This window comes from Danio aesculapii, chromosome 14 (genome assembly GCF_903798145.1).
Source record: "Danio aesculapii chromosome 14, fDanAes4.1, whole genome shotgun sequence".
NCBI classification, from domain to species: domain Eukaryota; kingdom Metazoa; phylum Chordata; class Actinopteri; order Cypriniformes; family Danionidae; genus Danio; species Danio aesculapii.
In genome coordinates this window covers 5298534-5316699 of record NC_079448.1, presented here as the reverse complement: position 1 = coordinate 5316699, position 18166 = coordinate 5298534, and the positions used below count along the sequence as shown (strand labels likewise).

Here is an 18166-nt window from a genome sequence, read left to right as displayed (position 1 = left end):
TCGATAAAGAATGTTTATGCAATTGTCATGTCCACTATAGAGCCTTATGCAATGCTGAGAATGCAGTGCTCACTTGATTGCATTGCATTCTGATTCAAGATGTAGGAAATCAAGGTTGCACGCGCAATTATAAATACATGTGTAAAGCGTGTTTCAGGTTTCAGTCAAGAATTCCTTCTTCAAAAGCATTTTTCTTGACTACTTTTCAGCCCTGTTACTGAGCCTTTTGATTAAGCATGCTGTTTACCTACTGTACCTTTAAGATTTCTAATAAGCAAATACATGTAAAGTTTGTGGCTGTAAATTAACAATTTATTTCCTTGGTGCTCTAAACATTTAGTTAATTAAAAGGTTGTTGCATTATTGTACGTTCAATTTTGCAAGGTTCTGGCTGTCCACTACCTAACAAAAGTCTTGTCGTTGATCCCAGCTGTAAGAGCAAGAGATTATAACTTGACTTCTAGTTGATCATTTGGAAGATAGATTTTTTTCATGAATCGTCTGTTGAACTGCATCCCAATCATCACAGATACTGCAGAAGACCTACTGGAACACACATGGACTCAAGATTCTCACAGAAATCAGTCAAGTTTGGTGAAGGAAAAATCATGATTTGGGGTTAGATTCAGTATGGGGCGTGCGAGAGATCTGCAGAGTGGCAACATCAACAGCCTGAGGTGTCAAGACATTTGTGCTGCCCACAGGAGAGGACAAATTCTTCAGCAGGATAGCGCTCCTTCTCATACTTCAGCCTCCACATCAAAGTTCCTGAAAGCAAAGAAGGTCAAGGTGCTCCAGGATTGGCCAGCCCATTCACCAGAGATGAACATTATTGAGCATGTCTGGGGTAAGATGGAGGAGGCATTGAAGATGAATCCAAAGAATCTTGATGAACTCTGGGAGTCCTGCAAGAACGCTTTCTTTGCCATTCCAGATGACTTTATTAATAAGTGATTTGAGTCATTGCAGAGATGTATGGATGCAGTCCTCCAAGCTCATGGGAGTCATACACAATATTCATTCTGTTTCCACTGCAGCATGACTTTATATTCTGTAAAGTACATTATTTCTGTTAAGTGACAAGACTTTTGTCTAAGCAAAGTCAGACCTTACTGTCCTAATGAAATATTTAAAAATCAAGACATGATCATATTGTATTTTGGTAAAATAAGCGTAATCTAGAGGCCTTTGCCTTTCATATAAACCACTTCTGATACCAAATGATCAACTAGACGTTGAGTTATTATTTGTTGTTCCTAAAACTTCAATAGATGACAAGACTTTTGTCAGGTAGTGTACACTCAACTTATGTTTTTATGTTTACCTGTTTTAGAATGTTAATCAGGTTTCAACTCGCTGTAGGAGACACCCGATCATGCAGAGCTCTATATGTAATAACTATAATTTTTAAATGCCTAATAGGAAGCCAATGAGGGGTCTTGAGCACAGGAGTAATGTGCAACCTCCTTCTAGTGTTGGTTAAAAGCATCGCAGCTGCGTTCTGCTTGTAATTGCTCCAAAGATGATTTGTTTAACCAAATGTACAGAACATTACAATAGTCCAACCATGAAGAGATAAAAGCATCTTATCTCTTCATTTGAAACCATATTTCTAATATTTGTATTGTTTAAAATATGGAAAAACATGTGCAAACAACAGACTTAACATGACTATCAAAGATGACACCCAGACTCACAAAAACTTGCCTAATCTTTATAGGTGATGCTATCGAGGGCAAAAATCAACACCTCAGTTTTATCAGGATTGAGTTGCAGAAAGTCAAGTTGCAAGACCGTTTGTTAATGAAGACTAAACAATCTCATAGGAGGAACAATTTATCTAGTATGTCAGGACTAAAACAAAAATACATTTGCATGTCATCAGCATAGCAATGATAAGGTATAAATTTAAAACTACCAATAATCTTGCTTAGAGTAAGCATATACCATATAAAAAGAAGAGGGACAAGCACTAAACCTTGAGATACACCACAGGTCAGAGTTTTATATGCTGTTATGGATATTTTCATCCACTCTAGGGTGATTTTTGAGTCTTAATTTGGTCATTACTTTCTCTGTGTTTTAGAAAGAAAAAATGAGCAGTTCAGCTCTCAGAACATAGTAAACATAGTAATTTATGCACTTACACTATAATTTGCTGTTTTATTCCATAAAACTCCATATAAAAGCCAGAAACTTTTTTTTCACAGGTCTATCTAAAGGGTTAAGGGTGCCAACTAATAATCAAGAGTACAAATGACAAATTTGACCTCTTCCCAACAGGGGAAAACCACCAACAATCAAGGATGCATGATTATATGGTGTCAAGGCTTTCCAATAAAAAAAGTCGCTATAATTGAAGTCAATGGGGCAAAAACAGGCCCCAACATAACTAAATGGTAGTCAATTTGAACAGCATACAAGGTTTAAGTTCCTATGGACAAAATCAGCCCCCAACATAACGAAATGGTTGTAAATTTGAACAGCACGCAAGTTTTAAGTTCCTATGGAAAAAAGTCGCAATAATGGAAGTCAATGGGGAAAAAACAGCCCCTAACATAACAAAAGGGTAGTCAATTTGAACAGCACACAAGGTTTAAGTTCCTATGGACAAAAGTCGCTATAATTGAAGTCAATAGGGCAAAATCAGCCTCCAACATAACGAAAGGGTAGTCAATTTGAACAGCACACAAGGTTTAAGTTCCTATGGACAAAATTCGCAATAATTGATGTCAATAGGGCAAAATCAGCCCCAACATAAAGAAATGGTAGTCAATTTGAACAGCACACAAGGTTTAAATTTCTATGGACAAAAGTCGCTATAATGGAAGTCAATGGGGCAAAAACAGCCCCCAACATAACGAAATGGTAGTCAATTTGAACAGCACACAAGATTTAAGTTCCTATAGACAAAGAAATCAAGATGGATAGTAGGAAGCAAGGACAAAATGAACAGAAGAGGGCCAAACATAGAACCTTGAGGCACACCACAGGACTGAGGAACAGATTTAAGTTCCTCTTAAGTCTCTTAATTAAGGCACACCGAATCTAGACTGAACATAGATTGAAGACTTATTTCCAATGAGCCTGTGTGCTGCTCTTACATGTGAACAATATCTTTGTGTTTGTCCACCATCAGGCTTTGACCACCGGCAGCATCCCTGGTTTCATAGATGTTGTGATGAACCTGAACTCTCCAGTCCTGCAGGAGGATAATCTCATCTGGCAGGCCAAGAGCGCAGGCAAGCGGATCATCTTTTACGGCGACGACACGTGGGTTCGACTCTTCCCCAAACACTTCATGGAGCAGGACGGCACCACCTCATTCTTTGTGTCAGACTACACTGAGGTGAGAGAAGCTCAACTTTATAACAGTGGCTCGTGTAAATTTAAAGGGATAGTTCACCCAAAAATTAACAATTACAGTTCATTTACTCACTCTCAGGTCATCCTCATCATTTGTCAGATTAAGGGCATATACAGTTTAAACATAAATTGTTAGACACAGCTAGATTTTTGCCTATTATCGTGATTTTTATCTGGCATGGAAAAACACCTTAACCTGCATTCTGTTGTATATTCGAGTGTGAAATATTGCATGTTTAGGCTTAAATTGAAATGAAGAAATTGCTTAAAATGGCTGAATTCATTAAGACATATTGTAAGCTTGCCCACCAATAAGGTGTATATTGAATTTGAGCCTTTAATATAGCTGTTTTTAAGCATTTAAGTATATTTTTGGTAACTGAAATTATGGAACTTGTGTTGCGTTCCTGTTGTGGTTGTAATATGTTTCCAACATTCTTCAAAGTATCTTCTTTTGTGTTTAACAGAAGAAAGAAACTCATAAAAGGTTTGTAAAATTTAAAGGGGAGTATAGTGAACAAACTTTTTTATTTTTGGATGAACTATCCCTTTAAATACATCCAGACATAGTGAGTGATTTGTGATAGGGTTTATTTTTGACCCAAGAAGGTTTCAGAAACTTCAGATATGACAGGAAAATATGATCCGAGTGTGTTATATTGCATGTTTAGGCTTAAATTAAAATAAGAAAAGAGCTTAAAATGGCTTAATTTAAGACATATTGTAAGCTTGAATGCTTGCCCAACAGCAAGGTGTATATTAAATTTGTTCTTTTAATATAGCTGTTATAAAGCATTCAAGTATATTTTTAGCAACTGAACTGTGTTCCTATTGTAGTTGTTAATGGTTACCGGTTTCCAACATTCTTCAAAATATCTTCTTTTGTGTTTAACAGAAGAAAGAAACTCATAAAGGCTTGGAACTACTAGAGGGAGTAAATAGTGAGGGAACCTTTATTTTTGGGTGCACCAACACTTTAAACATCCAGACACACTGAGTGATTTGTGAAAGAAAATACATTCAGAAAGGGGTTCAGAAACATCAGATATGACAGGTAAAATGATCCGAGTGTGTAATATTGCATGTTTAGGCTTAAATTAAAGAATGAAAATAGCTTAAAATGGCTTAATTCATTAAGACAGATTGTAAGCTTGCCCAACAATAAGGTGTATATTGAATTTGAGCCTTTAATATAGCTGTTATTAAGCATTTAAAGTATATTTTTGGTAGCTGAAATTATGGAACTCGTGTTGCTTTCCTGTTGTGGTTGTGATTAGTTACCGGTTTCCAACATTCTTCAAAGTATCTTCTTTTGTGTTTAACAGAAGAAAGAAACTCATAAAAGGTTTGGAAAATTTGAGGGAGAGTAAATAGTGAACAAACTTTTTTCATTTTTGGATGAACTATCCCTTTAAATACATCCAGACATAGTGAGTGATTTGTGATAGGGTTTATTTTTGACCCAAGAGTTTCAGAAACTTCAGATATGACAGTAAAATATGATCCGAGTGTGTTATATTGCATGTTTAGGCTTAAATTAAAATAAGAAAAGAGCTTAAAATGGCTTAATTGTTAAGACATATTGTAGCTTGAATGCTTGCCCAACAGCAGGTGTATATTGAATTTGTTCTTTTAATATAGCTGTTATAAAGCATTCAGGTATATTTTTAGTAACTGAACTGTGTTCCTATTGTGGTTGTTAATGGTTACCGGTTTCCAACATTCTTCAAAATATCTTCTTTTGTGTTTAACAGAAGTAAGAAACTCATAAAGGTTTGGAACTACTAGAGGGAGAGTAAATAGTGAGGGAACCTTTATTTTTGGGTGAACTATCCCTTTAAACATCCAGACACACTGAGTGATTTGTGAAAGAAAATACATTCAGAAAGGGGTTCAGAAACATCAGATATGAAAGGAAAAATGATCCGAGTGTGAATATTGCATGTTTAGGCTTAAATTAAAGAATGAAAATAGCTTAAAATGGCTGAATTCATTAAGACATATTGTAAGCTTGCCCACCAATAAGGTGTATATTGAATTTGAGCCTTTAATATAGCTGTTATTAAGCATTAAAGTGTATTTATTAGTTACTGAAATAATGGAAAGGGTGTTGCGTATGTATTTGAAGAATACAAATTTGCCTTAAATTCATGTACACAGCAAAAAATGCTATTATTACTTCAAATTTTAGCATTGTTTCTAGTCCAAATATCTAAACATTCTTAAATTAAGAGGCATTTTCTAGACAAGCAAAAAATATTGTTTTGTTTTCAGAAATATTATACCAGAATGACGTGAGTTTTCCTTAAAACAAGCTAAATAATCGGTCAAATGGTGAAAGCAAAGAAATCATATGTCAAAAGAAGAAACAAAATCATTTTCCTTACCCCATTGGCAGATTTAGCTTATTTTAAGGAAAAACTCTCTTAATTTTGGCATATTATATCTTGATTTAAGAATTTTTAGACATTTAAACTAGAACCACGCAAAACAATCTAAGTAAGAAAAGCCTTTTGTGCAATTTGTGTTTACCCCCTAAAGTGTTGATGTGATATAGAAACTGTTTTGCTCTTCAGATATTCAGTTTTCCATATCTGCACATGACAAAAAATATATGATAATAGACAATATACCTTTTATTTAATCCACACAACTGTTTATATTTCTTAAACATGTTAAGCCTATTTTTAATTTGAAGTTTATTAAAGTTCTAGACAAATACATTTGTGTAAATGAGAGTTTTGTTTAGCTTCATAATCAAGATTTATGACCTATACATTATGATATACACTAGCTTAGTGAGAATATTGAGCTTTAGGAGGAAAGCAATACCTCGTTTTTATTCAGTGGAATAATAATGTGCAATGGCAGAAACTTATATTGCCAAAAAAGTAAGATTAAATATAGCTTGAAATGTAAATCAGTTGGAAACTTTATAACATCACTGCAGGATACCTAAATAAAATGCATTAAAATGTCAGTGGTCATTCTGTATCTCCCAGTAATGTGTGGTTTAAAGATGAAATTAAAATGGTCTTGGTTTTATGATCAGAGCTCTCAGGTTTTTATTCTGGGGCAAACATATAATGCGATGCAATACAATAATGACAATGCAAAATAAGCACATAAACATTCTGTAAAAGCCTTGTTGTATCATGTAACGTACATAAAAGTGCTATAGGGATAATCTAATAAACCTGTTCAACTTGAATTATTATTAGAATAGTTTTACATAATTTTATATGTTCACTACATAAAAAGCATTAAAGATTATACAGCAAAAATATGCATGAACTATAAGCTGAAGGTTTAATAAATCCACTAAAACTAATGTATACAATTTATAGATAAACAAAGTATGCCGTTTAGCAGACAGCAGCAGGCATGTGGTCAATTATTCTGTAACAGCTTTTTTAAAAGTAATTTTTGATCATCATGGTTGTTAAGTAGCCTTAGAAATACAGTGGCCTGAATTAGGCTTACATTGTTTACATGTGTATTGAAGGGTCTGTATGTCTAATTCAGAAAGTCCTCTTAAAGGAACACTATTTCTATTATAATTTTTTGGAAATAGGCTTATAGTACAACTTGTCTAGTGTTGAACAATTCAGTTTGACCATTTTTGAATCCATTCACCTGATCTTAGTCTGGCGGGAACATTTTTAGCTTAGCTTAGCATAAATCATTGAATCGGATTAGACCATTAGCATCTCACTCACAAATAATTAAAAAGTGAGTCTTTATTTTCCTATTAAAGCTTGACCCTTCTGTTGTTTGCTTTGTCCACTAAGACCAACAGAAAATGAAAAGTTACTATTTTCTGGGTCGATGTACTCATTCTGGTGTAATATCATTGTGCATGCTGCAGCCATGGCACGACAGCAAAGTTTATTGATTATTCTTATTATTTTTTAAGATTTATTTTTGGCCTTTTTGCCTTTATTAGATAGGACAGTAATGAGACAGAAAGCGAAGTGGGAGAGGGAGAGAGTGGGGTAGGGTCAGGAAATGTCCTCGAGCTGGGATTCGAACTCAGGATGCCCTGAAGTGTTTCCACACCATATGTTGGCACAATAGCCTAGTGGTTAGCGCCAACATATGGTGCGGTAGCACTTCAGGGCGTCTCTAGTTCGAATCCCGCTAACCACTAGGCTATTGTGTCGACAGTTTATCGATTATTACCCTCACTTAAACATTTTTTCCCCCACTTTACATATTTGCTGCATTTATAAAGCATCTGTATTTTGGAGTCAGTCTGTCTAATGCCATTTTTAATGTATGATTTGATTGGACGGAAATTATAGGACTGACTATTCTGCTTGGCCAATCACTGTTGAACTAAAAATGAAATAATATGCTTGTAAAACTACAGTTAAAGTCAAAATAATTATTATTTATTATAATATATTATTTATATTATTATTATTTTTATTTTTATTTTTTCCAAATATTTCCAAAATGTTATTTTGGAGCAGAGCACGGAATTTATCACAGTATTTCCTATAATTTAATAATTACTATATTTTTTTCTTCTGGAGTAAGTTTTAATTGTTTTATTTCGGCTAGAATAAAAGCAGTTTTACATTTTTAAACCCATTTTAAGGTCAATATTATTAGCCCATTTAAGCAAATTTTTTTTCATTAGTCTACAGAACAAACCATCATTATACAATGACTTGCCTAATTCCCCTAACCTGCCCAGTTAACCTAGTTAAGCCTTTGAATGTCACTTTAGCTGAATACTGAAGCTGAATACTAGCATCTTGAAAAATATCCAGTCAAATATTATTTACTGTCATCATGGCAAAGATAAACTAAATCAGTTACTAGAAATGAGTTATTAAAACTATTATGTTTAGAAATGTGCTGAAACCAATCTTCTTTCCGTTAAACAGAAATTACGGGATTCAGCAGGGCTAATAATTGAGACTTACAATTCCTAACACTCAATTTCAGTCATTTGAGTATTTGTAATTCATTACTGTACATCATCTCTCTTGTTACCATCAGGTGGACAATAACGTGACCCGTCATCTGGACAGCACTCTGAAGAGGGACGACTGGGATATTCTGATTCTTCATTATCTGGGTCTAGACCACATCGGGCACATCAGCGGACCCCACAGCTCTCTAATAGGACCCAAACTCATGGAGATGGATGACATCATCAAGAAGATCCACTCCTCGCTCATCTCAAAGGTGCGTTTTGGTTGGTGTTTTGTGATCTGCTCTGCATTTTAATAATAGATAATTCTTTAAAATGGACAGTTTAAACTAAAGTGTAAAATAAAGTCATCATTTGCTCTTCATCTGACCATAATGTGAGAATTAAAGGGATAGTTCGCTCAAAAATGAAAATTCTCACTCTTGACTTTCTCAAAACCTATCGGAGACTCTTTTTTTCCTGTTAAACACAAAGGAGATACTTTAAAAATTGCTTTAGCTGTTTCCCATTGACTTCCATTGTACTTTTTTCCTACAATGGAATTTGATGGGGCCAACTACCAGCATTCTTCAAAATATCTTCTTTTGTGTTCAACAAAATAAGGAAACCCATAAAGGTTTAAAACCACATGAGGGAGAGTAAATGATGAGGTAATTTTCAGTTTTGAGTGAACTATCTCTTTTACAAAAGCGAATTATTAGGACTTCTCTGAAACCCCTGCTATTTGCCTTCCTGAACTTTCATTAAGTGGAATCATTTATCGTGGTTTCCCCCAATTTTGTCTGTTTCCAATCTTTAAGTGCTCATTTTAGTGCTGTTTGCTCAGTCAAGCATCATTATTACTATTGCTCATACTCAGGGTTTTTGATGTGAAACCCTTGATGCAAAGCATTCAACTCAGCCAATGTTTTAAATAGTTGAAAGACATACAACTTTTTAATATCTAAAGATCACAATGTAATAGAAACTCAACCCTAGCAACCAACAATTCAATTCAATTCAAGTTTATTATCTGTTTATATCTTATTATTATCTGTTTGTTATTTTATTGTCTGTTCAAGTTTATTAGTGTGTATAAGCCAGGGGTGCCCAAACTCGGTCCTGGAGGGCCGGTGTCATGCATATTTTAGTTCCAAGCCAATTCAACACACCTGAACAAGCTAATCAAGCTCTTTCTAGGTATACTAAAAGTTCCAGGCTTTGTGTTGAAGGAAGTTGGAGCTAAACTACGCAGGACACCGGCCCTCCAGGACCAAGTTTAGACACCCCTGGTCAAAGCCTTGAACATTATCAGGAAGTCTATTCCAAAATCTAGGAGCCATATATGAGAACACTCGACCTCCTTTAGTGGACTTTGCTGTTTTGAGATCTTCAAGAGTGAGTTGGATTGTAGTGAGACAGAAGGTTGGTTAGATAAACAGGAGCTGGACTATTTAAAGGTGCAGTAGGTGATTGTCTTCAGAAACTTTTTTTGTTGTGCTGGTTGAAAGTCAAAGTTCACATTCCAAACTTAATGATTAAAATTAATGAATTGTATTATAAAGTACTATAACATTTTCTAACTGGCAAATGAAATGATCTAGTGGTTCTCTGTCATCTTTAATTTGCCGTTCGTGATTTCAGGAGGCATTTTTTAGGACGACTGGGGTATTTGAAAGATATTATGCTAACTGATAGACAGATCACCTACTGCACCTTTAATTAAATCTTTATAGGTAGCAATAAGAATACACTAAGCAACAGCCTAGATTTATGCATCCTGTCATTACGATTCCTATCAATTCATTTTTATTTCCATAGCGTTGTTACAATGTAGATTGTCAAAGCAGCTTAACATAGATGAAGTTCTAGTCAATTGAGACTGCTTTAGTCCAGTTTTCACAGATTAAGTTCAGTTCAGTGTAATATAAATGCCCACAGTTACCTTCAGTTACAGGCCTTTAGATAGACTCACCCTCTAAACCTCACTTCCATCCCGGACGAGCCCCCAAGTGTAAACCACCGGTCCTACTGTACCCAACCTGCTCTGAGCTGGGATCGAACCAGTGATTCGGTGAAGCGGTGATGAGGCTAAAGACCACGGCCTCTAGTGTGGCTGGAAAGCTGAAACACTGAACAACAAGTCCACCAATGTGTTCTGACACCCCAGAAACGAAGTGATTTTCATACATCCATGTCAGAAATGAGTAGTGTAGTAAATTAAAACCTCACGTTCTTCAAACTTAATGATTAAAATTGATGAACTGTATTATAAAGCACTATAACATTTTCTAACTGGCGAGTGACATGATCTAGTGGATCTCTGTCACCTTTAATGTGTTGTTCGTGATTTCAGGAGGCATTTTTTAGGACGACTGGGGTATTTGAAAGATAATATGCTAACCGCTTAGCATTTACCTACTGTACCTTTAATTAAAGCTTTATAGGTAGTAATAAGAATACACAAAGCAACAGCCTAGATTTATGCATCCTCTGTCAGAGCGAGGCTTATTTTTCCCTCTCTCTCTTGTTTTGTTCCTGAATACTCTACTCTCTCTGTATTTTTAAGGATTATGCAGTTCTGCTTCATTCTGACCCAAATATAGAGGCTTTTTCACACAACCTTTTCCCTGTGGGCGATTTTGCTTGTTTCAACCATGCTTATTATGGTTAACTAAAATTGAAATAGTGTCCTCTTTTGCTTTTTACACTGTCAACTTCCTTTAATCTACATGAAAAAGAGCTGTAGGGCTGCAAAGCATTAAGTCACTCCAGCAGGAGTCATTCTCGTAGTTTTCTTCCAGGATCAGACTAATCACTGTATCTCAAATACAAACATTTCTCATTTAAGGGGTCTAGTTAAGTTATGCAGACAGCTCATGTGAATTTTATATAATATCTCGGAAATCATGAAGGTGTCCAACCCCCCCAATCACACCCCTATTATGCTCTTCAACTTCATATACAGATTGCATCAGCACCAGCGTGATCCCTGAGCAACAGCTTGAACTTTTTCTGTTGAGTCTTTTCTGAAATGATCTGCCATTTAATATCAAGCATCTTTCGGCATTTCTAGGAGTTCTTCCTTAGATTTAGCATGCTCTATCTTTCTTTTTCTCTTTATATGAATCTCATTCTGCCTATAATATTGCCTAATCACACTGCATATAATATTTAGGTCTGGACTCTGTGGAGGCCATTTCATGACTGTCTTAGTTTCATCAGCTGTTTCTCTCTCCAAATATGATTTCCTTACATTAGCAGTGTGTTTGGGATAGTTATCATGCTGAAAAATACAACTATTACAAATGAGGTGCTTTCTAGTTGGAATTGCATGACTGATTTTGTCTGTACTTTTCAGCATTTACAATCCCATCAATTCAGGCAGTGTCGACAGAAATGCAGATCAAACCAAGACAGAAACCCCAATATTTTTCATTCATTCTTCCATCTTTCTCTTACTCCATCTTTCATATGTCTTAAACAATGGCTGTCTCTCAATTCCAAGAACGCAGAGAATGGACTTGCGTTTTTATGAAGACCTTCACTTACCTCGGAAGAACGAATTCGGGAGACCGCAAGAACAGAGAACACGTCCTGTGAGAAATGAGATGCTGCATTCTCCCCTGGTTCTTCCTGATGGTCACGTGACCTTCACGCGTTTTTAATGAAATATTATTTAAACATTACAGCATTCATACAATGAGTTATTGTTTTTACCCTTTTCACAATGTATACTATGCACAAAAACCTTACAAATATACGTTGCGCAATACAAATAAAACAAATTTTAATATGAATTTCAGCAAATAAAATTAATGTGTTTATGCCTTTATTAAGATTTTTATGGTAATGATTGCTTTCACCATTTCATTTAGGGAAACTCCTAAGATAAATAAGTTCTCCAAACTTAAATAATAAATCAATATGAAATGCTGAACTTCCCACCTCCTTATTCAGCCGCAATGACTTCTGGGATTTCTCGAGAGAGTTTTGTGCTCAAGTTTACATCAATCCGGGAATTTTCACGTGACCTCCGTTCTTGTGGTCTTGAAACTGAAATTTGGCAGTTGATGATGACGTTACACAAGAACACAAGGACGCAGGATCGCTGAAGAACACATATTGAGAAAAAGTTAGCCAATTAGACCCTAAAAATCCAACAAGAACTTGTATTTTCTGGTTGTATTTTAATAAAGAGAATGAGAAGTAACATATAATGTCATTATACCCTCACTAAATCGACAAATGTAACTGGGGGCTTAAGACTTTTGTACAGTACTGTACAGTTTTTCTCAGGAACCTTACAGAAATTAGGTTGGACCGGAAGGGTGTATGGTCATGTTATGGCCGTTTCCACTGAGAGGTACAGTTACAAGTACAGTACAGTAGGCATGTATATCAATTCCACTGTCAAATTACAAAAAGTAGCACAACAGTACACTACCAAAAGGGTGGAGCCAAAATTACAGCTGAATGCTACTGGTTTACAGAGAATCGTCGAACAACGTTTTTAAATACAGATTCGAGACATGACACAGTGATAATAAAGTAACGGTGCGCAGCAGTGAACCATGCTTGACCCAAGCTCTAAAAAGGCTTGTCGTTTTCTTGTGACAAACAGCCACATGCCAATAAGCAAGAACAGATTCTGTTGTATGTTCTCTATTGTTGTTTTTGAGGGCGTCTAAAAAAGTGTCAGTGGTGCTGCTTTATTTTGTTATTTGTGTGTATTTGTATGGCTATGTTTGAAATAATGAACTTGAGTCACAAATGACGCGAAGTATGAACCCGTATTGCTTTATTCTTCTAGCGATAATGCCGTTAATCACAGTGTTTTGGTGTACAACGTGCCGACCAAAAGGGTATTGTTGTGAAAAGCCTGAACAGGGTGACCTGAACTGTACTATACTGTACTGTAATGAACCATCCCGCTCAGTGGAAACAAGGCATTAGTAGTGTGTTATTAGTGTGCTGTCGCCGCTGTTGCACAGATCTAATCTAATGATGCACATGCAATTTATTTATTTATTTTTCCTAGCTGTTTACACTCACAAACATAAGCAATGTTTTGTGAACTTTCCTGACAGCTGACATGAAAGAAAACTTGTTTAAAAAGTTCTGTAGTGATTTATAGTAAATACTACATTCTTTTTAAACCATACTCTAGTAAACTACTTGAATTAATCTGTTGTGTAGATTCGATAGTTGCTATGGTAATACAGCAATTGTAGTGATATAAACAAATTATCCAATAGGGTACTACATTTACTACAACTACTGTATATGTAACCCACCAGTCCTACTGCATCCAATCTGCTCTGAGCTTGGATCGAACCGTCGATTCTTTGCATGGGAGTTGGTTGCTCAAACAAGGAGGCTAAAGACTATGATCTCTAGCATCTGTCACTAGAATGAGGTTTACCTGAACAGCACTTTGCTAGCTGGCCTCTGTTACACTCACCCCTTAAACCTCACTCCAATCCCGGACGAGCCCCCAAGTGTCACCCACCATTCCTCCTGTACCCAGCTTGCTCTGAACTGGGATCAAACTGGTGATTCTTTTTATGGGAGTCGGTTGCTCTAACAAGAAGACTAAAGACCATGGCCTCCAGTGTCTGTCGCTAGAGTACCTTTAGAGATCAGAGGATTAAGGTTACCCGCACAGCACTTCACTAGCTGGCCTCTGTTACACTTACCCCCTAAACCTCACTTAAATCCCAGACGAGCCCCCAAGTGTCACCAACCATTACTCCTGCACCTAGCTTGCTCTGAGCTAGGATCAAATTGGCGATTCTTTGCATGGGAGTTGGTTGCTCTAACAAGAAGGCTAAAGACCATGGCCTCTAGTGTCTGTCGCTAGAGTACCTTTAGAGGTCAGAGGTTTAAGGTTTATCCGCACAGCACTTCGCTAACTGGCCTCTGTTACACTCACCCCCCTAAACCTCACTCCCATCTCAGACAAGCCCCCAAGTATAACCTACCAGTCCTACTGCACCCAAACCATTCTAAGCTGGGATCAAACTGGTGATTCTTTGCATGGGGGTTGGTTGCTCTAACAAGGAGGCTAAAGACCACGGCCTCTAGTGCTGAAGAACCTTATAAGGTCAGAGAAATGAGCTTTACCTGCACAGCACGTCGCTTGCTAGCCTCCGTTACACTCACCCCCTAAACCTCACTCCCATCCCGGACGAACCCCCAAGTGTAACCCACTAGTCCTAGTGCACCCAACCTGCTCTGAGCTGAAATCGAACTGTGATTCTTTGCTTGGCAGTTGGTTGCTCTAACAAGCAGGCTAAAAACAATGGCTTCTAGCATCTGTCGCTAGAACACTTTTTTTTTTAGGTCAGAGTGAGGTTTACCTGCATAGCACTTCGCTAGCTGGCCTCTGTTACACTCACCTCCCTAAACCTTACTCCCATCCCGGACAAGCCCCCAAGTATAACCTACCAGTCCTAATGCACCCAAACCTTTCTAAGCTGGGATCAAACTGGTGATTCTTTGCATGGGAGTTGGTTGCTCTAACAAGGAGGCTAAAGACCACGGCCTCTAGTGCTGAAGAACCTTTTGAGGTCAGAGAAATGAGGTTTACCTGCATAGCACGTCGCTTGCTAGCCTCCGTTACACTCACCCCCTAAACCTCACTCCCATCCCGGACGAGCCCCCAGGTGCTACTGCACCCAACCCACTCTGAGCTAAGATCGAACCAGTGATTCTTTGCTTGGGAGTTGGTTGCTCTAACAAGGAGGCTAAAGACCATGGCCACTAGTGCTAGAGCCCATTTTGAGGTCAGGGGAGTAAGGTTTACCTGCACATCACTTCACTAGCTGATCTCTGTTACACTCACCCCCTAAAACTCACTTCCATCCCGGATGATCCCCCAAGTGAAACCCACCAGTCCTACTGCACCCAACCCACTCTTAGCTGGAATTGAACTGGTGATTTTTTTTTTGCATGGGAGTTGGTTGCTCTAACAAGTTGGCCTCTGTTACATATAGAATATTATTTTATGCTACAATATGTCAGAGTTTAGTGTAATAAAAACTAAAGTATACTACATTGTTTATCAGCCTACAGTTTACCAGCTCATTATTGTAAATATTGCAGTATACATTCATTACCAAAGTGCTGTAAATACTTAGCTATATACAGCAGCAAACCATAATTATTGCAACTACACAACCCACATGATAATCACTCTGTGTATCTTTCTATGGCTCTCTATTTTATTATTACTTTTTACCCAAAGCAGTTCAGTAAGTTGTTTTTTTCTCTCCAGATTGTCAGATGATGTTTGGCTCAGTGACGTTTCATGCTGGATTGTGGGGCAGGAATGGGTCTAGCCGGCTGTTCATATTATACTTCTCCGAGTTGCTATGGAAACACGTACTTGAGAATTTAAAGACCTTCCAGGCACATCAGTCACTCTCATTTCTGTCGTAAAAGTTCAATAATTAGACCTAAAACACCTTTTCAACAACAGCGAATATAAAAATGCATCTTTTTTTTCTCTCCTGAAGAAGACTTTTCGCCTCTTCTGTACTTCACTTCAAATTTTTGTCAGGAAGTTTACTTTCTGTCGGTGACACCTCTCTGGGTAATTACGTAATTATGTAATTATGCACATTGAACTATTTTGCTATGTGACATTCGCTCCATGTTATTGTATGTCTGATTTGCAGAATTATGTTCTTGGTGCCTAGTTTTGCAGCAGCTTCTGTAAGTCTTAAAGTGGGCCTATTATGCAAAAATCACTTCTATAAGTGGTTTAAGCACAGTCGTGCGGCAACAGTTTGTGAATATTGCCAGCATCTAATGCTCAAAATTAGTTAATTCTATCTTTTAATTATCACACTTCATAAAAAACAGTCTGCAAAAACACTTTGATTGACATTCTCCCTTTGGGGAGTGGGAAAGCCCCGCCCACTAGTAACAATCTCTTTCTCATTAGCATAGACAGCCCTGAGTGAGAAGCAGCTGTCTGCCATTAGAGGTTTGATGAATGAATGAAGGAATGAATCATTTCCAACATGGGCATCCATTAATTCACTTCCTATTCACATTAACTTTCGAGATGTCATATTATGACCCTTTTTTAAAAGATGTCAAATAAATATCTGTTGTCCCCAAAATGTGAATTTTCAGCTCTGAACACCCAGCAGTTCTTTTCAGTTGTGAGCAAAAACATGTCATTTTTGTGTGTGTCCCTTTAAATGCAAATGAGCTGCTGCTTTCCAGAAGGGGGCGGAGTCATTACGATTCCTATCAATTCATTTTAATTTCTAAAGCGTTGTTACAATGTAGATCGTGTCAAAGCAGCTTAACATAGATGAAGTTCTAGTCAATTGAAACGACTTCAGTCCAGTTTTAACAGATTAAGTTCAGTTCAGTGTAATATAAATGCCCACAGTTACCTTCAGTTACAGGCCTTTAGATACACTCACCCTCTTAACCGCACTTCCATCCCGGACGAGCCCCCAAGTGTAAACCACCGGTCCTACTGTACCCAACCTGCTCTGAGCTGGGATCGAACCAGTGATTCGGTGAAGCGGTGATGAGGCTAAAGACCACGGACTCTAGTGTGGCCGGAAAGCTGAAATACTGAACAACAAGTCCACCAATGTGTTCTGACACCCCAGAAACAACAAATTAAGTGATTTTAATACATCCATGTCAGAAATGAGTTGTGTAGTAGATTAAATCCTCACGTTCAAACTGGAGTCAATGATTGAGAGGAAGCACCTTAATCTTCTAGACTGAGCAAGGATTTTATGAAAGAGTCGCAGGGACTACGATTACAACTGATGGACACTTCAGGCCCTTATGAGCCCTTATTGTATGACATAACAGAAAGACTATCGGAGGTCTAACGCACATGTCACATTTTCATTTAGAGCATGTCTAAATTCACTTTTGCTATTTTAAGGATGGGAAAAACAGTCTGCGTGCGCGGCGCATAGTCTAAAAGTGGTTAAAGTCCTTAATGCTCTTAATGAGTTATAGATGAGTTTTATGTGTGATGCATGTTAATCCAATTAGAGTCTCATCTCACATTCCCTTTGTTGTCGTACCACAGTGCATTGCTATTTACATGGTGGAATTTGTTAGCAGAAGTCATTTAAATATCATTCTGGCAAAATAATCATTTAGCTTTGCTGTACCATGGGTTGTTTAGAGACCTAGGTAGGGACTATTTTCAGGCACTAAAAATTATCCTTGCTCCTTGATTATTATGCCAGAATGAGAGTATAGTTCCTATAGCCATATCAGCCTGAAAAATAGCAACTTTTTATTTTGATGTCAGCTTTCGTACACAATGTAACTTCAGAAGAAAGAAAATCATGTAAAATCTTTGATTATTTTTGAGTAAGATGCTACTAAAACTTCTAGACTGAATCAGAATTTTATGGAAGAGTTGGGGAGACACTTCCAAGGAGCATCTCACTCAAAAATAATCAAAGATTTTAGATGATTTTCTTATTTAAAACTCGACTCTTCTGTAGTTACATTGTGTACTCAAGCTGATGGACATTTCAGGCCCTTATGAGCCTTTGCGGAGGGAAATTGTTTGGCATAACAGAACAATTCCAGGAGATTTGGGTCTAACACACATGTCACGTTTGCATTTACAGTAGAGCATGCCTAAATCCAGCCATTTTAAGCATGGGAAAAACAGTCTGCATGCGCGGCGCATGGTCTAACAGTGCTGTCTTTAAAGTCCTTAATGATCTCAATTAGTTATGGATGAGTTTTGTGTTTGAAGTGCATTAATCCAATTAGTCTCATCTCACATTCCCTTTAATAGAGAGTTGTGATAGCACCAAAGTACATTTGTTATATACATGGCGGAATATGTAATCAGAAATCATTTTAATC

At 37.1% G+C, this 18166-nt stretch overlaps 1 protein-coding gene across 1 annotated transcript in view; it reads left to right on the top strand.

The window, feature by feature from the left end:
• Nucleotides 1-18166, top strand: part of pigg (phosphatidylinositol glycan anchor biosynthesis class G) — a 258252-nt gene that overhangs the window by 23034 nt on the left and 217052 nt on the right. Inside the window, exons 3-4 of the mRNA XM_056472074.1 lie at nt 3140-3349; nt 8377-8565. Coding sequence (XP_056328049.1) covers nt 3140-3349; nt 8377-8565 — 399 coding nt within the window. The remainder of the gene's footprint in view (nt 1-3139; nt 3350-8376; nt 8566-18166) is intronic.